General features: G+C 57.0%; 1 protein-coding gene across 2 annotated transcripts in view; it reads right to left on the bottom strand.

Moving 5' to 3' along the window:
* The window catches only part of STK32C (serine/threonine kinase 32C), an 83,076-nt gene that overhangs the window by 15,415 nt on the left and 42,279 nt on the right, over positions 1 to 25,382 (bottom strand). Inside the window, exon 2 of one of the 2 annotated variants that reach the window (XM_060091844.1) lies at positions 20,133 to 20,188. In XM_060091844.1, coding sequence (XP_059947827.1) covers positions 20,133 to 20,188 — 56 coding nt within the window. Of the gene's footprint in view, positions 1 to 20,132; positions 20,189 to 25,382 lie in introns of those variants that run through there. The other variant, XM_060091908.1, reaches the window with a different exon arrangement.

Below are 25,382 nucleotides of genomic sequence, written 5' to 3'. Positions count from 1 at the left end.
GCTTACAGGTGACGCCCACGGGCACAGAGGGGGCATCTGTCATGGCTGAGCTCTGCACACCCCGAGCCCACACTGCCCCACCTCGAACCCAGGGGCACAAGCCCCACCAGGGGCTGCGACGGCCACCCAGACGCCCACGAAGCCCTGCCTGAAGCTGCGTCCCCTGGGCCAACGCCCCAGGAAGACCCCACCCCGGGGACTGGAGGGGTGGGGCTGGGGCGCTGGCCTGAGACCCACATCACTTCAGGCCTCCAACGACGCCCATCTGGTCTCGACGCTGTGAAACCACGCGGCCCTGCCAGCAACAGGGCGCGTGCAGAAGGGAGCCCCAAACTGTGGGTGGGCAAGAGCAGCTCTGATGTCCCCCCAGCTTCTCTCCCCGGCCAGAGGGCCCTGCCTCCTGGGCCTGTCCCTCCCCTCAGGCCTGTCCACTCCGACTGGCTGACCGGTGGCCTCTGAACTTGGCTGACCCTCCGTTTCTCCATCTGGCTCGCGAGCTTGTGAGGAGTCAGTGAGGACGGTGGGTAAGAGGCTTCTGCCAGCTGGTCGTGGTCAAGGTCAAGTCCGGGCCTTGTGTGCACAAGTCCACCCAGGGCCGTGTTCCCTGCTGTGACCAGCTGAACGATGGCCCCCAAGGATGTCCACGTCCTCGTCCCCAGACTTTGTGAGCATGTGACATCACCTGCAAAAAGGACTCTGCAGGTATGGTTACGCTGGCGATGTCGAGGCGGGAGGCGGTCCTGGCAGGTGCAGGCAGCCCTAATCGTAATCACAGGGTCCTCGCGGGGGCGGCGGGGGCAGAGCGGAGACAGAAGAGGGTCGTGCTCGGCTCTGGCGCCACAACGAGACGCCACAGGCCGCGCAGCTCAAACAACAGGGGTTTCTCTGATGTATTCCCTGGAGGCTGGACGTCCAAGGTCAGGGTGCTTCCTGGCTCGCAGGTGGCGCCTCTCACCGTGGCCTTGCGTGGCCTCGCACGGTGACATCGTGTAGAGTGCGCCAGCTCTGGCCTCTTGTTCTTGCAAGGACTCCACTCCCGTCATGGGGGCCCCTCCCTCACGACCTCATCCAACCACCACAAACACCATCACCCTGGGGGCTGGGCTGCAACGTGGATCTGGGGACACAATTCAGGCCACGCAAAAGGAAACGTGACACCTGGAGGGGCTGCAGCTCTGGGACGAGGGGGGAGGCAAAGGACAGACTGTCCCCTCCAGCCTCCAAGGGAGCACGGCCCTGTGGGCCCCTTGATCCTGGCCCAGTTAGACTGAGGCCAGGGCTCTGGCCTTCAGAACCATAAGAATAAATGTGTGCTGCCTTAAGCCACCAGTGTGTGGTCACTCGTTACAGCAGCCCCGGGAAACAAATGTAGCCACTCAGCCCTCCAGGTGCCCTGAGGGACCCGGACGAGGGTTGGTGTCACTGCCATGGAACACTGCTTTCCAAGCTGCCAGGGCTGCTCTGGGCCGTAACGGGCAACCTGTCACTGAGTACGCCAGGCCCTGTTGGACAGAGACTGACCAGGAGAGAAGCCAGGGCAGGTGGCCACACTGCAAGGCCCCTAAAGGCCACTCATTTTAGGACAGTGAACCTTTCTGAATCTTTCCTCTCATTTCAGCAAAACGGCCCCAAAGTTGCCCTGGGATGGCCAGAGCGCTCTCCCCAGCTGGCTGCCCTGGGCATTGGGGACGCACACCCAGAACCTTCCAAGCTGCCCGGGGACAGCACGGGCTTGACTTAATGTGCTTTCATGCATCTCCATGTGCCCGGCCCTGGCCTGAGAATGTCACCCAGAAATGCAGACTGACAAAGGGGAGACAGAGACCCAGTCCTGGGCGGCTACGTAACTATGTTTGATAAAGTGCGATTACACCAGTTAAAAGCCTGCATCTGCTCTCCAAATGCCTTCTCAGGACTTCTGAGCCTGTGGCAGGGTTGGGGTGCGGCACTAGACTTCTCCTCCACCGCCCCCCGGCCAAAGATCCAAGGGGCCAAGAAGGAAGCGGCCGGCAGGGCCCCAGAGGGGCAGGTGGGCTGCCCCACAGGGGCTCCTGGCCGAGGTCACGGGAGAAGAAGCCCAGAGCTTCTGCACATGCCGTGGGGCACACTCCGTGGCTGTCAGCCTGGCTGAGTCCCGTGGGAGCTCTGAAGGCCGGTGCCTGCCCCTGGCGCTGCCCCCAAGCTCCACACGATTCCATCACACAGCAAGAAAAACACCCTTACCTACCCCAGCTGCAGGGAAAGGCCCTCGTGCCCTTTTAAGTGTGAAACTTCAGCCTCCTTCCCACCCTTGGCCCGGAGCTGGGAGACCGGGCTGATGGATGCTACCTTTGTAGGCTGCCAACCTGGGCAAGAAAATGGGCCTGTTATGCAGACATCAGCCAGAAACACGAGTAAAATTCTGCCATTGCTGAGATGCAAGGCCAATGGCTCCCTCCCAGAGAGTCCTGATGTAGAAACACCATGTCCCAGAATAATATTAGATCCAGCTCCAGCCGCCAGCCGGCTTCTGACCACACAAGACCAGCCAGTGCAATGCCACCCGCTCTAGTGGACGCTGCCTCAGGGAGGAGAGCGCCAGCTTCCCGCGGCTGCAGTGCAGCCAGGCAGCACCTTCATCACCAAGAGGAACTCAAGGCACCACAACCGAGCCACTTGGCCCGATTTCCCAGATGCACTGAGATTCCGGAAACGGAAATCCCCAAAGTGCCCACCAGGTGGCCTGACAGCAGAAGGGCGGGCCATCCGTGGTCTGAGGTCTCTGGATCCAGAGGAAGCTGTTAGAGCTGGTCTTGGCCTCAGCATCACCCGGCCCTGCCTGGTGGGGGGAAACCCAGGCCCGACAGGACAGCAAGGGCCCGTGTGCTGAGGACCACACCGGCCCAAAGGCGCTGCAGCCGCGTGGGGCTGCCACGCAGGAAGGACAGAAAGAAGCCCAGAAAAGGTGCTGCCAACGTCAGCGAGGACAGCCTCAGGACAGTGATATTTTCCTGAACTTTCTGCATTTTCTAGATCACTTTTTTTTTTAAGATTTATTTATTTACTTAACTTTATTTACTTTTTGGCTGCGTTGGGTCTTCGTTGCTGCGCGCAGGCTTTCTCTAGTTATGGCGAACGGGGGCTACTCTTCGTTGCGGTGCGCGGGCTTCTCATTGTGGTGGCTTCTCTTGTTGCACGGGCTCTAGGCACACGGGCTTCATTAGTTGTGGCACACAGGCTCAGTAGTTGTGGCGCACGGGCTTAGTTGCTCCATGGCATGTGGGATCTTCCCAGACCAGGGCTCAAACCCATGTCCCATGCATTGGCAGGCGGATTCTTAACCACTGCGCCACCAGGGAAGTCCCTTCTAGATCACTTTTAACATTATTGTTTTGAAAGCCAGTCAAAATTTTCAAAGTGAAAATAAGCGAGGGGGTCCTGGGAGAGCTGACAAGAGCTGCGGGATCTCTGGCAGAGCCCCCTGGGGGTGGTAGAGATTTCTCCTGGCTCTTCCCTTCTGAATGCAGACTGGCGGGAGGGAGACACTTGTGAGAGCTGGTCTGCGAACGTGACTCTCAGGGGCGTGGTGTTGGAGTCCGTGGGTCATCCATGGACGTACAGTGCCCAGGAGTGGTCACTGCTGTCCTGTCTCTTGCGTGTCACTTGTCATTCAGAGCCATACGGGCCTTTGCCAGCTCCCCCCAGACTGCCTTGTCTGTGCTGCGACATCTCCGCGTAGCCTGTCCAGCAGCACAGCTCAGAGGGTGCTCAGTTCAGGAGATGCTGAGTTGTTTTTGACCACCTGTGACACGGTGGTCTTTGCTCTTCTGGGCTGACTTTTGGAGAAGCTCTGGATCTTGGTGAGGGCTGCATCTTTTGTGCCCTCTTCGGGGATGCCTCTGTGTCCGTGGTTAAGTCACAAAAGGCTGATTGGTTTTAAACCATGAAAAGGCTCATTGGTTTATAGTCACATTGAAATAGGTAGCCATTTAAAGACTTAACTTTTATTTACCAAAGATTATCCCAGATCACATGGACTTGAAAAACATTTGGATTAGTTTCTGTATTTCTGAGAGTTTTAGAGATACTTAATTTATGTAAGTGCTTATTTTTCTAGTCCTAGGACTAGACATGACATTCTGTGTCTTCTTTTTAATTTAATCTTCCCATAGGATGAAAAAGAGTGTATTCATAAAAAAGAGGTCATAAAAGGTTTTTCTTTACCTTTTGAGTAATCTGCCCAGAAAACAAAGATTCTGTGTCTTAACCAAACAATTTCCTGTGCTTCGTGTTGCCTTTATCAGGTCTTTGATTACTTAGAAAAACTGACTCTTCTCAATATCAAAAGAACTAAATTTTCTTTTTCCTCAAGTATGTGACTTCCTATATTTGCCTTTAAAACCTTTGTCACTTCAGAAACTAACACAACATGGTAAAGCAATCATACTCCAATAAAGATGTAAAAAAAAAAATCTTTGTCACTTAGGTTCAATGGCTGAATATTGTTTCATAGTGACCTGCAATCTTATTTAATCGTGTTTTCAACTTTTTCACATTTTTTACAAACTTCCCAAAATCATATCCAAAATAGAGTCTTTTTGACCTTGAACTAAGTTTGGGATTTTCAAGAGGGCCCCTGGAGAATCTCAAAAGATTTATTATCTTACCTTATAAAAATAGAGATATTAAACTAATTAGGCATATTTGATATGTTAAATTACATGGGAAATATTGTCAAATTAAAACTGGTGACAAATCTTCTCTAGGTTATATTTGTATGGGTATATGGTACTTATATATAAGTGTTTCCAAAGTTATACAAAATGGTTAGAAATTTTTCAATGTCCTCACTCTTTATATAATCAGTCATAATTCCAATTATTATCTAAAAATACTATATGCCCCAGAAATAGCCAAATTTCCACGTCAATTGCATCATTTTTGCAATAAACTCATCAGATCTTTGACCATGGCTATTTTTCAATCTTTAGTCATTTACAGATAGTTACTGTTTTACTCTGATGCTTTCCTGAAAGCTTTTACAATGAACTTCAGACAAAAGTGCTTCATCTTTAAAAAGTTCATGGAAAGAACTCTGACAAGGACCCTGGAATACAGGTTTCTGGTAACTAAAACCATACCACTGAACCAGATGAGCCTTTCTAAAATCTAGTGGAAAAACTGATGGGTTCATAAAACTACTAATCCAAGATCAAGGAAAAGAAGCATTAATTACATGGGACTAAATGAACTCATTAAGATGATTATCATTTTTATGACTTTTTGTTTGAAGCATTGTTGGTTTTTTAATGTTCTGTTTTCCAGGCTTAAGAAATTATTTTTCTCTTTCTCTTTAAGCAATCTGGAAAATTACATCTTTGTAAACAGAATTGAGACATTTATCTTTTCTCCCAAGCTAATCCCTCCAAAATTCAGAGACTCTTACTAAATGTCCTGTTTTCAGGACAATATAGTTATTTACATATAGGGTCAATAGAATATGTTCTCCTTGTAACAGGATTTAATGTAAAACATTGGTTATGTTACCAGACTTCCGCTGGAATGTCATATTTTAAAACGATGTACATGGGATCAAGTGGTTCTAGGTATTTTCACCATAAGAATCTTTGCTGCAAGCAGAGACAACTGATTGGCCATAATACGATTTTGCCATAAAAGATAAAATAATAAAAATAAAACGAAGAGAGACATTTAAAAAGACTTAATGAAACATGAAAATAGCAAAAATTTTTAAGGATTTTATTGTAAAAAATAGAAAATGCAAAAAATATTTGAATACATTTAACATGTGTGTAGATTCATGATTATAGTTGTCTTTGGGTATAGCTTAGAAAAAGCAATGAAACTTCCTTTCTTAAAAGTCGACCAACCAGTAAGGATTCAAGATTTAATGTTGGATGTAAATTCTTTATGATCTGCTTTCTCTCTCGATTTCCCTGGAAGTAAAATGAACAGACAAGGGATGCTGCTGTTTTGTATCAATATATGGAATGTACCTAACTAGTAGTACATATCTGGGCTACACGGAAAGGTTCCATCACATGCTCAGCCCTTGTATTTCTCCAAATCATCTCCGCCAGATTCTGTGCCAAATACCAAAATTCTGTCTACATCACATTCTCCACCATCAAACAGCAAAAAGGTTTCACCACTTTCAAGAACTGTATACTCATCAGGAATCACGTAACCATTTCTTTCTAGGGAACAGGAGGAGGCTGAGTCTTCTTTTTCTGCCAACTTCCAACAGTGCATATGATACATTTGGGAAAGATGGCGTGAGACACCGTATCTAAACTAGCTACAGGATTGATAATTAATGCTCTCCAAGACTGTTGTGAATTACTAGCCACCTCTTTGACATTTGCTGTAGTTTGGGAAACTTTTGGTTTTGACGGGTGGGGAGGGATGGCTGTGCCCACGAAGAATTTGCCGACTGACATGTTATTTTCAAGTGAAGTTTGCAATCTGGCTTTTACGGCATTGAAACCCAACTGTCAAACCAAACTGTCAACCAGTTATTTTATCTTTTACAGCCAATTAGATGTGCAGGGAAACTGCTTGGGGCAAAGATGTTTACAGCGAAAATACCTGACACTCGAATCAGGTGTGACCACAGACTAAGGTCGACCCTATGGAGCAATGCTTGTAAAGCCCAGGAGGCTGTGGCCTAGTGCCTGGCTTACGGGGCTCATGACCTCCCAAGTGAGTAAAGGTCACTTCTTAGCAGGTCCAGGGATCTCAGGATGTTCTGGGGACATTGAGAAGAGAGGAATGCACCCAAATTCATGGGTACTGAAGGTACAGTCTGGTGACAAGTTGCTGGCTTGGCTTCTTAGCCTCGAGAGGCTTTTAAAAGTCTAATCTGGAATTCCTTATAACAGTTCCAGCAAAGCAGACTTAAAAGACCTACATGTTCAATCTGCTCTTGCTGCACTGATATCAATAATCAGGCCAAGTTTAATGAAACCAGACTGATTTTGCAAACAAATTAATCTTCCACTATCTCTATTAAGAATGGGGGTGATTGTAGGACAGAACTCCGTTTCAGTAACAGTACAGCACACCCAGTGGGGTGTCCAACGGCCACGTCTCTTTGTCAGCAATTAACATTTCCAACTTCTCTCCTACCTTCTGACCTGGAATCACGAGAAATGAAAACTTCCCCTACAAGCTGAAGCTTGACGATTTAGTATAAACTTCAGAGAAATCACACAGGTTACACGTGGACCATCCCCCTGGTGCTGGCTGGGGGCTGCTCAGAGCTCACCCGACGCCGTGGCCACGTCCCAACTGCAGCCCAAGAAAAGCAGCGGAACTGCCACCACCTGCCCTTGCCCCCCCCATCCAGGGAGGCACAGAGACCACCCTCCTGGAAGTGCCCCCGGCTGGCCACCCTCTGGACTCAGACCCGGCTGGACAGGTGGCTTTTCCTTTGTTTCCACAGAAGTACCTCCCACTAAACGCTGATCGCTCAGACCATGCAAAGGCCTCACTTTGGCGGGAAGGCCCTCCAACACCGCCTCCTAAAATGAGACACGACTGCTTAATTAAACTGACCTGTGCTCAGGACTGAGAAACTGGTTCACTGAGACATGGAGCAGTTCACAGCTGTGACTCTTCCCGACGGGGGGTGTTGGGGGGAATCAGGGCGGTGGGACACGCCCTGAAAGGTGCATCTGGCCACGATCGCCTCCAGCCAACGACCCTGACAGAGCAGCAGGGCAAGAGGGCACCTGCACCCCCCTTTCTCTCTGCAACCAGGAAATCACCCCGTGTGGATGATCCTATCCTCAGGATGGGAAGTCCAGGCTGAGAGAATTCTGTGCAAGCGGGCCTTGCTGAAGCATTTTTTCTCCTCCTTCGGCCTCCCACGGACTCTAGTTACCTTTCCACGTCGCTGCTTTGTCCGACCCAGCACAGAAACATTCAGGTTTTGCCTCTTCTCTGGGTCTTCATTTCCTTACAAGAGCTCCGGTGTCACCCAAAATTTACGTTAAACAATGTGTATGCCTTTTAACGTGAACTTACATTAACTGTGTATGCTTTTCTCCCGTTCCTCTGCCTTACGTCACTTTAATTCTCAGGTCCAGCTGAAAACCCTAGGGGAGGAGAGGGGAAACCCGGCCTCCCCTCCAGCCCCAGGAGGGGCCAGCCCGCGGCCACCTCCATTCCAGACCATGGGAGAACACATCTCTGTTGTCTGAGGTCGCCCAGTTGTGGTGCTTTGTCACGGCCATGAGAACATCCTGCTTCCTGCCAGTGTCCGTGACCAGGCCTGCGGGCACTGGCCCGCCCGGCTCCCACTGGCCTCCCCCAGGCACCCTCCCGCCTCCCTGTCCAGGCGGCCCCAGTCCAGCCCACGCCCTGAGCTCCTTCACCATCCTGTCCCACCCCGGCCAGGGGGCGCCAGCGTGGCCCCAGGCGGCCGAGACCAGCCCCCGGAGGCCCACGGCCGCCGGGCACACTCACATTTGTTTGAGCCGGTGCTGGGCTTCCCCTTAGAGTCAGTGGCATCTGAACGCTCTCTGGCGGAGCAGCCGAAAAGGGCTTTAGGCCCCCAGAGGCCCAGCTGGAAGAGGCCGAGTGGGCCGGGCCCCTGCGGGCTCCGCAGAGCCCCCAACGGGAGAGGCTCCAATCAGAGGCCGTTTAAAGCACTGGGGTTTGGTGCAGAGGGACCCCGGCCGCAGCTTACACAGAGCAGCACTTACCGAAGGGCCGGAAAGCCTCTGGCATTTTATGAGCAGCCTCCAAGGCTGAGAGCATTGGTCCCATGAAACCATTTCCTCAAATGGAATTGGTCTCGGCTTCTGAGCTGCGTCCTCCCATAATCGACTTAAGACAGACAAAGAGGAAATGGAATTAGATCTAAGCGTGAAAAGGAATAAAGTCTGCAGATCCCAGGCACCAGGGCAGCCCCGGGCTTGCCGTGTGACATGGCATTGGCCGCAGCGGTGCCTCCAAGGCCTGGAATAGTTGGTGACAAATGGCGGGGCAATTTTCATTTTAATTGAACGCTGTTTACACGTTTGGCAGATTTTTTTTTTCCTGGAGCTGACAAGTTGGTCACATAATTCATAGGGAAAGACAATCAAGTAAAAATAGCCAAGAAGAGGGCTTCCCTGGTGGCGCAGTGGCTGCGAGTCCTTCTGCCGATGCAGGGGACACGGGTTCGTGTCCCGGTCTGGGAAGATCCCACATGCCGCGGAGCGGCTGGGCCCATGAGCCATGGCCGCTGAGCCTGCACGTCCAGAGCCTGTGCTCCGCAACGGGAGAGGCCACAACAGTGAGAGGCCCGCGTACCGCAAAAAAAAAAAAAAAATAGCCAAGAAGAAAACTTTAAAAGAAGAGCAAGGCAGGGACGTGAGCCCTATCAGGTATTAGAGCATGTTATATACACCTTCTGTGATAACGTGCAGTCCTACAGCAGAACAGGCAGGCAGGCCAAGGGGCAGGAGAGAAAACCCAGAAATAGACCCACCTGCATAAGGATACTTAGTACATAACAAAGGCGGCGTCTCAAATTTATGGAGAAAATAGACTTTTTATGAAAAAATGGCATTGCGATAACCAAACAGCTACATAAAGATGTAATGTGATCCATTCGTGACACTTTACAAGCCAGAATAAATTCCAAATGCATAATAGGTTTAACATGATTAAGGAAACACAGACATGATGAAGGAAACCGGATGGGGTCCTCTATAGCTAGAAGGGGGGACGCATCCCTGTGGCCCCAAATCTGAAAGCAACAAGGAAGAAGACTGACAAACACGACTACATACAAGTAAAAATGTTTTACGTGGAAAAAACCCACAGAAACAAAGTGGAAAGAGAAAGAATAAACTGGGAAAATACTTGCAACTCATTTAGAAATAAAAGGTTAATATCACTAATATATAACGAGGCTTTAAAAATAAAAAAGACCATCAGCCCAAAAGAAAAAGGGGCAAAGGATGTGAAAATGGTCTTCAAACATTTTAAAAAGAGGCTCAACCTTGCTTGTCATAAAAGAAATGAGAGATGCCATTTCTCGCCTGTCGGGCTGGTGGAGGCCCAGCCCTGGCAGCAGCCCTGGGCAGGGGCCCAGGGGCGCGTGAGCCCCACGGACGGCTGGCATGTCCGGCAGCATTACACGTGCATCCATCCTGCATCCCACGCAGCCCACTTCTAGGAACCAACCAAAGACGCACTGGGTCACGCGTGAGGCATGATACCCGCGGCCCCGCCTGTGGTCGCAAAGCTAGGAAGCAGCCTAACACTCACCAGGAACACGTGTGGTCACAAGACAATGGGCCCTACATGCCCATGTCCCAACCCCTGCGAACATGCCACCTCATGGCTAAGGGGACCCTGCCGATGGGGGTATGTGAAGGATGCTGAGATGCAGGGGTTGCTCTGGATGATCCAGGTGGACCCAGAGTAACCACCGGGCCCTCCGAAGGGCCAGAGGAGGTGGCGGGGGGGTCAGAGAAGAGGTGACAAAGGAGCAGAGCCCCCAGGAAGGCGGGGCCACAAGCCCGGGAACGGGGCGCCTCTAAGATCTGGAAGAGGCGGGACACGGGTGCTCCCCCGAACCGGAGGAGGGCCCCGCCCTGCCCCGCTGCGGCTCTAGCCCAGGGCTGACCGGTCTTAGACTTCTGACTCCACAACTGTCAGGGGACACGTTTGTGTTGCTGCCGCCGTGGGAGCTCGTCAGCATGCCCACGCCGTGGCGGGTTGTGCGGCTACAAAGGGCAGGGATCGGGGTGGCTCTGAACGAAAAGCATGACTTGCAGAAACACCGTCAAGTCAAAAGCAAAGTGTAGAGAGCGTGTGGACAGCAGGCTACCGGGCATGTAAGAAGCAGGTCATGTGAATATAGTAGAAAGGAACCAACGGAAATATAAACCAAGCTTTTTCAAAAGGGATATTCAGGGAGGGAGGGAGACGCAAGAGGGAAGAGAGAGGGGGACATATGTATACGTAGAGCTGATGCACTTTGTTATAAAGCAGAAACTAACACACCATTGTAAAGCAATTAGACTCCAATAAAGATGTTAAAAAAAAAAAGAAAGGGATATCCATAGGAGGAATGTGGAAACAGGACAGAAGGAACAGCCGTCGAGGCTGTACTTTGTCTTAGATTTTAACCTGACATCATGCAAGTGTCTTACATAATCGTTAACTGTAACATAAAAGGTAATCTCTAAAAAATGACAGCTAAGTAAAAACACAACGTTAATTGCGCACCCAGGCCTCCGCCCCCTGGGGTCTCAGGCAGGCTGACCTGGGCCTTTGGTCCCACGGGGACAGGTTGTCAGCTCAGTCCAGGAAACGTTCTCCAGACCCGGTGCCTGCATCTGAGCCTCGGCGGAGAAGACCCTATCCCACCCGAGGGCATCACCCCCACCCCAGTCTCACAATCACAGCTAGAGAAAACAACAGAAACCTGAACAAAACCAAGCAACACAGAAAATTATCCAAACTGAGCATAAAAGAAGTTGAAATCCTGAATAGACCAATAAACAGAGATCTAAACAGAAATTAAAGCTCTACTATTAAAATATCAAAGGCACCATATGATCAAGCAATTCCACCACTGGGCATGCACCCAGGAGAATTGAAAGCAGGGACCCAAACAGGTGTTTCTACACCTGGGTTCACAGCAGCCTGATTCACACTCACCTAAAGGTGGAAAGAATCCAAGTGTCCATCCATGGATGAGCAGGGAAGCAAAATGTGTCCATCCACGTAACAGAATGCTATTCGGCCTCTAAAGGAAGGAGATTCTGACACAGGCTACAACATGGATGGACCTGGAGGACATCAGGCTAAATGAGTTAAGCCAGTGACAACGTGGGATTCCACTTATATACGATACATAGATTAGCCGGATTCACAGAGATAGAAAAGTAGACTTGAGGTTACCAGGGGCTCAGGGAGCGGGTAGGGAGTTAGTGTTTAATGGGACAGAGTTTCTGTTTGGGGCGATGAGAAAGTTCCCGAGATGATGATGGTTGTACACCAGTGTGAATGTACCTAATGCCACTGAATTGTATGCTTAAAAGTGGTAAAGGTGGTAAATTTTGTTATGTGACTTTTACTCTAATTTTTTTAAAAAGTTAATATCAAGCCAACGTATGTCCCAACTAATGGAGTCAAGAAACACCATTGCTCGAAGGTCTGGGGGCGGGGCTCTCTGACAATGGGGACAAATCCATGACATCTGCTTGGGCTGTAGCCATGGACTGGCCCTGCCCTGCGTGGGCAGTGGCGGGCAGAGGGGGCGGGCGGCAGGCCTGCTTGCCTTCAACGATGCTGCTCACGGCCCCCCGAGGCCACCCGTGTGGTCGCAGTTGAGGGTGTGATGGGAACACGGAGCCTGGGCCGAACGTCCGGGGCACAGCATGCAGGCACAGGTTTCTGAAATCCAGAGTCCAGATTGGTGCCTGGACATCTCAGGAGAAGGGGCTTCGAGCCTGGACAGGGAGCCGGACGGTGAAGGCAAGGGCCAGAGCGCAGCACTCGCCACCAGTGTAAATACCAGAGATCACGGGGCTGAGGATGGGCTGCAGGCAAAGCTGTCTCCAGCAGCCCCAGTGGTGGCTGTGGACAGCCAGGTTCGAATCCCAGAACCCGATGCCTCCACGCTCTCGGCCACAGCTGCCCTTTCCTCACGGCGTTTCCGCCATAAGGGATGCACGGAACTCCAGGCAGCTTCTCCTGGGTTAACTCAGCAAGATGTCACAGCAGCGCTCAGGAGGGCTGATCATTTGCCACCCGCTGAGGTGTTGCCATAGCAATCGCAAGCAAAGGCTTCTCACTCAGATGGCAGCGGAGGGAGGCTGGGCAAGGTGGCGTCACTGGGGTGCCCTGAGAACAGGGTCCGGGAAAAGAGGCAAGGCCGAGGGCCCCCAGGACGGTACTTGTCCTCCCTGCAACCACTCTCTTGCTCTCCCACCCACCCCATTCCCCAGGTCCACCCGAGGGTCAGGGTGGGTAGGAGACTCCTCGGATGGCTGGGATCATCTTACTTCTTTCCCCACAAACTGGAGAAACACAAAGCCACAGGCCTGGGCTCCGGCCACTTCATCCCCTGAGGTTGGTGCTTTCCTTCCCTCCCCAAATAATCACCGAACCAGCCCTCCTTCTGCAGGAGCAAAAGGCCAGGGATGAGCATCTCACCCCCAGGTTGGGCCCAGGTGACCAGAAAAGGGTCCCTGGGCCTCACAGCTGGAGAATAGCCCCCATCCCTGCCCTATTTCACAGCGAGTGTCCTGACTCGGAACCCACGGCCTCCTGATGGGCCTGGGCTGGGGGAGGGCAGAGGGTGGCCGGGCCCTCCCACCCCAACATTGACGGCGGCAGGCACCCCAGAAGCAGCCCCTGTGTCAGTTCCAGCCCAGCCTTTGTGCAGATGCAGAGAGAGGAAAAAGGGGTGCCGTGGGGTGTGGGGTATGCAGAGCAGTGGATGAGAGACCTGGCCAGTGAGGGCAGGACCCCACCCAGAGTCAAGAAAAGGCCCCGGGAGCCAGAGGGGCTGGAATGCAGGATGGAGCCCTGGACGCCCCTGCTCATATGCCAAGTCCCGCCCACTGTGCAGAGCTCCGCATCCAGGGCCAGGGCCTCTGGGACTCGGCAAGGGATGCCCCGCCCCCGCTCCCAGGAGCCAGCCTTTCCTCCTGCAGGGCTGTGCCCGTCAGATGCCTCGACACTCACTTCCTGATGCTGCCTGGTCTGGCCGGCTGCCCACTGTTAGGGGGCTCTTCAGACCCCAGTCGAGAGTGGAGACCCACCTCTGCCCCACAGACAGCATCATGGGAGCACATTTAGCCCCAAACGCCCCTGGTTAAGGCAGGAGGGGGCCTCACTTTCCCTGGCAGGGATCATCCACAAGCTGGCAAAGCCAGGCCACCACCCTCCGCCCACACCTGGGGCCACCCACATCCCGCACCCAGCACCGCCCCTGCCCTCAGCAGCTGAGGGCAGGCAGAGGGCAATGGGGGTGGAGGGGAGTGTGCAGCGGGCCGGGGGACAGAAGCCACCGTTTCCAATAAACTGGAAATAAAGTTGGAAAATAAAACATATTCACAGTAACATAAAAGGTAATACATAACAGCTGAACATAAAACAACTATAAGAACAATATATACTCAACACGACAAAATGTGAAGGATCCCCAGGGGGGTAAGATAACAACTTTCCTCCCATTTAATCTTAAAATGCAATTCCTACTCAAATTTCAATGAGTTTATTTTTTGATCTTGACGAAATTATTTGAAAGCTCAATTGGAAAAATAAATACACGAGGCAGCTGACGTTTTGGAGGATCATATGAGCTGGGCAGCTGTTACGCTCTGAAGGCTTCTGGGGGTTAGAACAAAACGGAGTCCCTGAGTCAGGGCAGAGGCCGCACAGAGCCAAGGACAGGCAGCGGTTCCCCCTGAGGACAGACAGACGGACGGATGGACAGAGCAGCTGAGCTTGCCAACTGAAAAATGTTGAATTCCAGAGAGAGTGAAGTTCTTTTCCAAAGCAGAATATTTTCTTTGTTCTGAGTGTAAAAGTAGTAACGATCGTTGTAAACAAAGGCCAGCGTGAGACAAAGCTCCGGGTGGAGCGGAGTTCTCGTCAGACGCGATGGGCTCCCGAGAACTCAGGGAGGACGCACGGGGCCTGGGGGCCAGAGGAGGAGGGAGGCCAGGCGGGCAGGAAAGGAAGGAGGGAGGCGGAGGGGGGGGGGCGGGCAGCCATGAGGCACAGGTGTCATCAGGCAAGTTCCATCTGGAGAGACGGGACATTCGATTCTTACCTCTAGCCCACCGCCCCACCGCCGGGAAAAAGGTGGGGAAGCCACAGGCCTTCCCTCTAAAAGTAGAAACACACCTTGCGTGTCCTCAGGTAACCAGAGCCCTAGGGAGAGTCCAGGCTTTCGGGAGGAGCGGTGTGGCCAGAGAAGGGCCAAGTGACACTGCCCACTTACACAGCAGACCAGGGCCCAGCCCCAGGGGTCAGCGTGATCCTGGAAGTTGCCGCCACCCTGTGCACACGTGCAAGCCCCCTCAACAGAGCTTGTCCCAGAGGGGCCCTGGGGGCTGCGACCCTGCACTGGACTGCAAACACCACTGATCAGGAGCGTCGGGGGCTTGGAGCAAACGCCCATCGACAGGTCCTGCAGTAATCCTGTGACAGTGCAGCATGGAGCTGGAATCCAATTTCCTGGATGCAAATCAAACCTGGCTGGCAGTGCTGGCGGGGAGGCCCCACTGCGTGCGCGCATGTGCGTGCACACGCGCACACACACACACACACACACACACACGGGGGTGGGGTGGGTGGGTGGTGGCGTTTGAGGGTTAGGCCATCGCCAACACCCACAAAAAAATAGGCCGATTTTCTCCAAGTCTTAATTATTCCACTGAAACGATCTGCTTTGGAATAAACTGCAGCCACATCGTCCAGCTGGACAGAGCTTAGGGAGACCCCAGCTGAGGCGGGGAGCTCATGCCCATCACACCTGAAAAGCACCCTGATTCCCAGGAGCCGCTGAGTACAGGCCCCGGGCTGGGCAGCTGGAGGCCGGGGGAGCCTGAAGGACTGCCTGGGACCTTCCAGTTCCTTTGCCAGCCCCAGACAAGGAGGCAGAGGCTTGCTCCCCAGGCCCCCTCCCCAGCAGGGGCCCCATAAGTCCCGGGCGCCAGGGACCCGGGGCCATGCACGTGGAGGGCAGGGCAGCCCCAGCAGAGGGGCCCAGAGGGCAGCCACACGTCAGGCTCACCTGGGCTGCAGCCGAGGAGATGAGTGCCCAGGAGGGGGAGGCACACCCCAGTGTGGCCCCAGGAAAGGGCAAGGCAAGGGTGCCACAGCTCACAGGTTGGGCCCCAGGGCAGGAGGTGAGGACACAGCTGGAGGAGTCAAGGGCGGGGAGGTGGCCCGGCCCTCCTCCCAGGGGGGCCCGTTGCCCGTGCACAGTCCCCAGGGGGGCCCGTTGCCCGTGCACAGTCCCCACGCGGCCCCGGGGAAGCTCAGGACTCTGCTCCAGGCCCCGCGGGGCACTCACTGCGCGCCGAGGGGCCGCCGAGCTTCGTGAGAGCTGTGTCCACGTCAGCCCAGGGCCCAGGGCTGGGGGCTTCTCAGAGCCAAGGACTGAAGGGGCGCAGGGGCTGTGAGCGGGGTGGGGTGGGGCCTCAACCCCGGTGGACCCACAGCTGGAAGGCGGCGGCAGGCGCGTGTGTGGCAGAAAGACATTTGAGGGCGGCCTTTGTGGATGTAACGACGCAGGACAGCCCTGCCTCCCCCCGAGGGCGGGCTCCTGTCAAGGAGGTTTCTAGGGCACCAAGGAGGGCCTGCCTTGGGGTGGGGCAGGAGACGCCCCAGCACAGGATGCTCATGAGGGCCCCCCGCCACCAACCACGAGACCCTTCAGTCCTGTGGCTGGAACCGCCCTGGTGTTCATGAACTGAGCAGAGACTAAGCCATGAGCAATTCCAGAGGAACAGGCCTCTGGGAGTTTGGTTCTTAACGAGCCAGACCCGGAACCTGGGGCAGAGGCAGGCAGGACCCCACAGGCCAGCCCCAGCGGGTAGGCGGGCTGTGCACTGGAGGTGGCAGAGGTGGTGGTCTGGGGCCTACAGCTTGGTCTACGGGGCTGGTGCCCCCAACACAGACCCAGGGGCTGGTCTGAGGTTCCCCAGGGCAGCCTCGGGCCTGGGGCAGGGAGGGAAGCAGGCCAGGCCAGGCTGGGAAGTAGAGAGGGGGGCAGGGAGCAGGGTCGGAGGTGGGGAGGAAGGGAAAGGGGAGGAGGAGAGGCTGGCTGGGAAGGGCCCCCAAAGGCAAAGGTCTGAGCCCGAAGCCCCACCCGCCGGGCTCCCCACTCCACGCACCCCTGTGAATGAACCCTGTTTTTGACCCCCGCCAGCCACTGATTCTGCTAGGAAAAGACCCAGCTACGCCAGCAAATGCTCTGTGCAGGCAGGGGCAGTGAGGTCAAAGTGGGGACTGCCCAGCTCACAGGGACCAACTGCAGCGCCCCAGGGCCCCTGCCCACCTTCTGCTTGTAACCGATGGCTGTGGATCCCTATAGCCCACGCCCCGACTACAGTGAGTGGGGCAGGGCAGGAGCATGTGGTCATACCAGCCAATCAGAGGGCTGCCCCGGGCCATCTCAGGCCAGGGCGGGAGGACAGCAGCCCTCGTCTCTCTGGCCGTGGAGCTCGGAGGTCATCCAGAGCTGAGCGGGTGAGAGAGGGCCCGGGTGGGCAGAGACCATGAGCCCTGGCAGGAGCCCAGCCCAGCTCAGCTGCCTCGGGGGCCTTCCCCACCCTGGTGACATTAGCTCTTATCTGTCACCCCTTTCAGCCCTCTTGAATTAAGCGTGTGTCACCTGCAGTCTGAGATTCCGGGTACGACACACAATGCCTGGCCGAGGGCTGCCACGAGCATCACCATGGAGGCCCACAGTCCCACTACACCTGTGGTGCTGACCTGCCCCTCCCCCAAGGAGGCCCGCCGCTGGGGGCTCACATCTGCACAGACACGGCCGTGGGAAGCCTCCCAGCTGCCAGCACCGCGTGGGCACGGGCACAGGGGCGGGCAGGAAGTGTCCTGTCAGCAGCATCACTCCGGCCCGACCTCTCTGCTCTGAGGACGGTCCCAGCCTCCTCGCGGGGTCAGGTGGCCATGACGTCCCAGAAGGCCCACGGACAGAGCCCAGTCCACCCCCCAGGCTAGTGGGGGCTGTGTTCTCCCCACTCATGGCTGCTGGGCCAGACCACCACCAGCTTCTGCTCTGCCTTGAAGAACAAAGCTCTCTACCCTGGGATATGATTTCTCCAAGAACTGGGAACTTGGGAGAGGCTGGGGGTTGTTAGCTGGGTGCAGGATTTCAGTTCACAGGTTGGAGAGGGGGGGTGACGGCTGCACGACAGTGGGGATGTACTTAATGCCACTGGGCTGTGCGGTTAAACATGGTTCAGATGGTACCTTCCATGTGCTGTATAATTTACCACCATAAAAAACTGGAAACAAAACGAAACACAATATCCAGTCTTGTATCCAAGGACCACATACAGCAAATCTGGATAATCCATCTCCAGGAGCTACTGCCCTGAAGGGTGGAGCAGCCACGAGGTAAATGGCTACCTTGCTGGGGGCAGACGGGTCACGTCACACACACCGACCACTGTGCCTCCGTGCATGGGGGTGCAGGGGGTGGGCGTCGGTGGGCCGCTGAAATTCACACCCACTTGGCCGAGAGGTGTTCCCCAGCAGTTCCTATAGCCAGTCTTCACTGGGCATCCGGGCATGGGTGAGCCAGCGCACACCCTCTGAAATAAGGCCACGTGTAAACAGGTGTGCACGCGGCCCCGCCGTGCACACTGGAGCCGGCTCCAAATCCTCAATCCCTCTCCTCATGGGGTCACCGCCCAGCCACCGAGGGCAGCGGAAGGACCAGAGCCCACATTCCAGACACGTAACCGGCACCGGCACCGGCAACCGCGGCCCAGAGACCCCTGAAGGCCTAACTAGGGAGGAGGAAGCAGCCCTCCAATTACACCGTAACCTGCGTCTGAAGATAAAACCCTGGCAGTACCCCACACTTCCTCCTGTCACCCCACTCTGAAGAGTCCCATTCCTGGGCCAGCTGGATTTTCAGAGCCAAGAACGGTTGAAGGAGTCAGAATCCGGGGGTCTGCAGACACTGCGGGGCAGGCGGGCTGCCCAGCTGTGCACCTGAGGGGAGGACGAGCCCCTCGCAGGGGTGCAGGGGGCCCAGCCTCGGGGGCGATGCGGGTGGGGACAGGGCAATGCGCCGCCCACCCCAGTCAGTCTTCGCCCCAAGGGGCCCCAGCTTCCCTCCCCGGCCCATTTTCCAGTCATCTGGATGACACCCATGTCTCCCTGTATAAGCCATCCCTCCCAAACCCAGTCTCGGCTGGTGTCCTCCCCCCGGGGTTGGGGGGCACCTTCCCCTAAGCCCCACCCTGCCTGCCCCCCTCGCCTCCCACACGCCGGTGCTGGCGGAGACTGTCTCAGGCGCCACCGACGTCTGACAAGCTCATCAACCAAGGACCTCATCTTTGGATCGACCATCTTTGCACAATCAACAAAAGGCCCAGGTCCATCAGTCATCTCCTGACTCCGAGAGACGTTAAAAATGCTCTCTCCCTAATGCATACGGCATTTCAATGGATTCGTGCAAAGGGGCTAATTTGCTTTGGCTATAATTACCCCAGGCCTGGTAACCTAAGGCAGTAGTCACAGTGATACCGTGAGATGGAGATAATTAGCAGCATTCAAGTTCTGGTAGTGTGCGCTGGCAGCACAGCAATCCCTTTAAAAGGCTTACAGGGCTTACACAGACGGCGTCCAGACAGCTGTGTGGGGCGTAGGGGCGCAAAGGCCTCATCTGCCAAGGCCTCTGAGCTGAAAAGAAACTGTCCATTCAGAAGTGATTCACTACAACAGGCCTGGCAAGGCAGAGTCCCGGGAGCTGATTTTAACCTTTGCAGAGCGCTCCGTAAGCCTCTTTGAGTTGTAATTACCCCCCATCTCTAGGCAGAACAAGGCGACAATCAGGAAGCCAGATCTGGCCAAGAGAAACCAAAGCAAAGTGGAGAATGGGCTCCGGGGGTCTCTCTGGAGAAGTGCAGTGTGACTGCCCACACTGCGTCCTGCCCCTGCCTGACCTGGAGGAACAGGCACAGGTGAAGCCTGGCCTCTGGGCTCCAGCTGTAGCCGTGGTGTCCGAGCGTCACTGTGGCTCCAGACACCGGGCATCAGCTACACCAGGAGCGGCTTCTATGTAAAACGCTTCCCTCTCAGACCTCGAGCCGGCTCTGTCCCTAAGGAAAGCTGTTCTGCTGCACCATGGGCCTTGGTATGGAGAGTGAGGGTGTCAGGGTCTCAGGCCTGGAAGAGCCCAGGGGCCGCGCCATCTGCACCCTCAGCTCCTGGCTGAGCTACAAGACCCCCAAAGACCTGGGCTGAGAAACCCTAGCAGCGGTGAGCTCGGCCGACAGTCCACCCCGCGGCCCCAGCATCACCGGCCGGCTCGGCAGGAGACACACCCACACCCTCCACCCACAGACCCAGCCGGGGCTGGCCTCGCCCCCACCGCTGTCCAGCCCTGGCCCCCAGCCGGCGGGCCTTACCTTGCCGAAGCTTCCCTTCCCAATGGCACGGAGAATCTGGAAGTGGTCCAGGTTCACTGTGGAGAGAACAGAGGGATCCAGGTAAGGTGGTAGAAAGGCGCTGTGCCTGCCACAAGCCCCCCGCTGGGGCAGCCCCCCAGTGCCCCTCCGCTGCGGGGAGCCTCCCACACCGCAGGGCGCCCCTGCAGCCCTTCGGCGGCCCACCTCCCCCAGGGCCTGGTGCTGCAGGGCAGGCCTCAGCCGAGGCAGAGGGGGGCTCCTGGGGGCCGGGCAGCCTCTCTTGCCGGGCTCACTGTGGGGTGAGGCCAGGCCGCACCGCCCACAGACGGGACACGATCAGACAGGGCAGCTCAGCTCAGCCCCAGGCACCCCGCAGCCCCCCAGGGAAAGCGGCCCCCAACCCGCAAAGACCCATAAATAAGTGGCCCGCCCTCTGAGTCTCGGGGGGGCTGTGCCCTGTGAGCACCTCTGGACCAGCTTGAGGGGAGCCTGCAAGGGCCCCGGGGTGGATAATGGGGCCGGCCACAGCCTGAGCGAAACCACTCGACGCCTTATTTCTACCGACTTTCTTCACAGAATCAGACAGCAAGCCCCACCCCGGGGAAACTGCAGCTCTTCTGACTGTCACAGCCCTGCTGGAGGACGCTCCCGCCGCCCTGCACCAGCCTGTCAGTGTGAAGCCCGGCGGAGGGGAGGGGCGTGGACAGCGTTCCGGGGCCCCCACCTCTGCTCCCAACTTGACGCTCTCTCTGCACACACGCCACGGGGGTTCACGACGTCCACGCAGGTTTCCCCTCATACTGCTCGGGGGATCGGGTCTCTACCCAGGCCCGGGCCAGCCTGGCCTGTGTGCCCGCAGGTCTGTGCGCCCCCAGGTCTGTGCCCCCAGGTCTATGCCCCCCAGGTCTCTATCCCCCAGGTCTGTGCCCCCCTGGTCTCTACTCCCTAGGTCTGTGCCCCCAGGTCTCTACCCCCCAGGTCTGTGCCCCTCAAGGTCTGGGCCCCCTGGTCTGTGCCCCCCAGGTCTGTGCCCCCGGTCTGTGCCCCCCAGGTCTCTACCCCCCAGGTCTGTGCCCCCAGGTCTCCCCCAGGTCTGTGCCCCCAGGTCCATGTGCCCCCAGGTCTCCCGCAGGTCTGGGCTCCCAGGTCTGTGCCCCCCAGGTCTGTGCCCCACAAGGTTTGTGCACCCCCAGGTCTGTGCCCCTAGGTCTATGCCCCCAGTCTGTGCCCCCCAGGTCTCTACCCCCTAGGTCTCTGCCCCCCATGTCTGGGCCCCCCAGGTCTGGGCCCCCAGGTCTCTACCCCCCAGGTCTGAGCCCCCCAGGTCTGTGCCCCCAGGTCTCTACCCCCCAGGTCAATGCTCCCCAGGTCTCTACCCGCCAGGTCTCGCCCAGGTCTGTGCCCCCAGGTCCATGTGCCCCCAGGTCTGTGACCCACCAGCTGTCTGGGGTGGTGACCAGGTGTGGGAGGCCCGAGACACACGGGTCCATGGGGCACAGACCTGGGGGGCACGGTCCGTGAAGAGGCCGCCCCAGACTGCTCCCGCCTCCCTGTCCCCAGCGCCCACCCAGCTCAGAGGCTGCCTCCCAAAGCCGCTCCGACACTCAGGCGCCATGGCCTCTGTCCACGCGGTTCTGTTCTCCCCGCTGCATCCAACACAGTCAGAGAGCCTCGTCCCTTCCGGCATCTTGTTACAGTGCAGCCTCGTTCCCCAGGGAAAACCTAAATACACTCCGCGACTGCCCCGCGCGCTGGGGCTGCTCAGGCCGTCAGAGGAACCCCAGACGCCCTGCTGCCCGCAGCACCCACTGCCGACGTCTCCGCCAGACGGTACAGGACAGCCGGGCTCCAGCGGTGCCTAGGTGCGCGTGTGTGTGCGTGCATGTGCATGTGTGTGTGTGCATGTGCATGTATGTGTGTGTGCGCACATGTGCGTGTGCGTGTGGGGTGGGGTGGGGCGAAAGTGAGGGAGGAGGGGGCCCAGCACGAGACCCCAGCACAGCACCTCCTCCAGAGCTGCGCATCTTCGCCCGCCAGTGGGGCTCACCCCTCCCGTCTGGGGATGGAGCCTGGCACCCAGAGGTGACAAAGGCGCCGGGACCGGCACAGCAGTAGGACACTGCCCCGTGCGAGCAGTGGCAGGGCCCCGTGCTGGCGGACACCGCAGGGGTGCCTCTAAGCCGTGTACTTGTCACCCCGCACTAGCACAGCCGGGCTGACCAGGCAACCCCAGTACCAGCTCCCACAGCCAGAGAGGTGGATGGCGGGGCAGCCCCAGCCCTTGTAGGGACGGTGTCCCTGCGCCAACCGGGGACTGGCCCCTGCCACTGGCACCCATGTGACCTCGGGGTCTGAGAAGGCCCTCGTGGGCAGCGGGGAGAGGATGGGGCATCGGGAGCACGGGGCTGTGGCTGCCGTGCAGCGGGGAGACAGGCTCTGCTGGGTGGCTCGGGGCCCAGGGACCGCCCCCACCCCCGCCCAGTCTCCTCCAAGGCCCCGCCTGTTGCCGCCTGGGGGCCCCTGGGCTCCTTCCTCCCTTGTCAGAAGCACCGGAGGCCCGCACGCCCACATGCCCGAGGTCAGCGCAGCCTCGGCTGCTCCCACACAGAGCTGAGGATGAGGGCCGTGTCCCAGGCCCAGCCCAGGAACCACCAGAGGGCCTGCGGGGGCCGACCTGCTGTGCATGGCGGACCCCAGCGCCTTGGGGGCAGGAGGTCCAGCCCAGCGGGCCCGGGCGCAGAAGTTACGCCTTCCTTGTGGGGCAGCTTGCTGTGCTCCCTGCCCCCCACCACACACATGGCCCCAGAAGAGCCCCGAGCACGGGCACCCCAGGCCCGTGAGTTAGCAGGGTGCTCAACAAGAAAATCACCATTTTTAGAGAAAAGCACAAACGCCAGACTTTCACTTTTTCAGAACAGGAAAGATGGGAACGCAGCTGCATTAAGACGTCAGAAGCGCAAGGAAACCCACGTCCCTCCCTGTAGAGGAGCTTAAACGGGGGCTGAATGGATGGCTCCTCTCCTTCCAAGAGACGTCGGGAGGCTAAGGGCACCGAGCCAGGCCGCGGGGGGAGCCCGGCCTGCGGTCTGCGCTGGGCGGCCCACGGTGCCGGCCCTGTGTTTTTGACACAAGTATCCCCACTTCCTAAGACACTGGCAGGGCGGCCGCAAGACGGCAGACAGTGCAGCGGGCGGTCAGGGAAGCCGCTCGGGGAAGACGCGGGTGGGACAGGACCCAAGGCGTGGCTGCCAGGCATCTCGAGAGCAGTGAGGCCGGGTCCCCGGGCAGGCCCAGGGCTGGGCAGGGTGCACATGGCATCAGACCAGAAGCCACGAGCAAGGAACATGCCAGAGGGTGGCGGCCCCAGCGCCAGTGACCCTGCCCGGAGGCGTGGCCAGCCTGGACCCCTCCAGGTGAGCCTCAAGCCCACCTGGCTAACCAGGGTCCCTCTGCCCTCCAGTGACTGGGGGCTGCTCAGGGGACCCAAGGACCGCTGCTCCACCCTGATGCCCACGCCCAGCCTACCCCCACCCACCTGCTGGGGCAGGGAGCGCCTGGCGGTGCCCACTGCACACAGCCGCTCACCCCCCATCCTGAAACCCCGCCCCACAGCCCTCCGAGCAGAACCCAAGACCCCCTGCTGCTCTGGGTCCCTTCCTCCACCCCACGCCTGCTTCTGGCCACACACGGCGCTCTGGGTGCACTCCGGGGAGGACCAGCACCTCCCACGAATGCCCCACCCCCACCCCGGCCCAGTGCCGATGCTTTCAGCCCCGCCTCCGGCTCTTGTCCGGGCCTTCGAAGGAGGCGGGAACAAAGGAAACCCACTGACCAAGATCTGTCAAAACAGTGGTGGCCAGGTTTGCCGACAGCGATACCGTAATTAGGAGGATGTAGTGGGAGTGACACTGCAAACACCACCGTCCCCCAGACGTCTGCGGGGGTCACTGATGAAGTGTGTCAAGTTCCCCCAACACTGAGTCCGGGCGCATCTCACCAATGAGAGGAGGGCGCTGGGCTGCCGGAGCCCCGAGGAACGCAGGGAGATGTGTGCGTGTGCACGGGGGCAGGGGTCCCAGGGCAGAGAGGGGTCGGGGGACACTGTGCTCGTCCACTTTCCTCCCAGCTCCCCGGCCACTGCATGGGGGTCAGAGCCACTGCCAGGAAAGCCCAACCCCCACTGTCAGCGACTCGGGGAGGGGCAGGGGCCCCGGGGACCGAGTAACGGTCCACCAGGTCCCCAACACGATTGACGCTGATGTGGGACACCCTCCCCTGTGTCCGACAGCCCACGGGTCATAACGCAGGGAAAAGGAAAAGGTAATTCTGACCCCGACACGCCTCTGCCGGGAGGCTAAGTCCTGCACAAAGGAAACTTGTTTGCATGGGGTCCACAAGGAGACCACAGGGCCCCGCCCCACGGGCACCGGCACAGACTCCTCTTGGGGCGGATAAATATTTTAAAACAAGGGTTTTGAGAATATTTATTCTTCAAGGAAGGCTTTTATTTGCAGAGTTGGCCATCGGAAGCACAGCCGTTGCTATGAAAATAGGTCATCTTGACCCAGCCGACAGCATGAGTGGAGGGAGGTTTTCATTCTATTTCACAAGGGTTGAGGCGCCAACACCAGCCCCCTGCCCTGCCCACGGCCTTGGGGGAGCCGCCCCAGGTCCTCTCGGCAGGCCCTGGCTTGGGTCAGGGTCACGGGCCTGAGCCCAGTGGTCACGAGCCGCTTTCCTCGACACCTGCCTCAGTGCTAAACCCAGGAGCCCAGACAGAGCTCTGTCCCCCCAAGGAGTCTTCAGCCGTGTTCCCAGATTGGATGTTTCTCATCCAACCTCAGGGCTTCCCCAGGAGACCACCACCCCCAGGGAAAAGTCAAGGACCTCTTTTCCAGAAGCACGGTCAACAGTCTGATGGCTCTGTTTCCAGGGGGACTAACAAATCGTCCCTGGCTCACGGCTCATTGTCCCTTTGCTGTCCAGACACAGGAGCCCTGGCACTGACACAGGCAGCTGCACCATCGGTCCTGCCAGTGGCTGGGAGGGGACGGGCCACAGGCTCACGGGCAAAGGGGGTGGAGGGAGAAGAGGGGGCCGCTGCTCCCTGAGCACCTGCGCGAAGCAGCAGAGAAAGCCCAATGCTGGCCCTTGTGCAGTGACCACAGGATCCCAAGAGAAAAGGCAAGGTAACGTCTGAACACTTTTTCCCTAAAACTAAAACTATCTGCCCTTGGTGTGCGCCTGGCC

The sequence above is a fragment of the Mesoplodon densirostris genome, chromosome 1, assembly GCF_025265405.1.
Source record: "Mesoplodon densirostris isolate mMesDen1 chromosome 1, mMesDen1 primary haplotype, whole genome shotgun sequence".
NCBI lineage: Eukaryota > Metazoa > Chordata > Mammalia > Artiodactyla > Ziphiidae > Mesoplodon > Mesoplodon densirostris.
The sequence above is the reverse complement of the archived record's forward strand: the minus strand, read 5'-3'. Positions and strand labels throughout refer to the sequence as shown.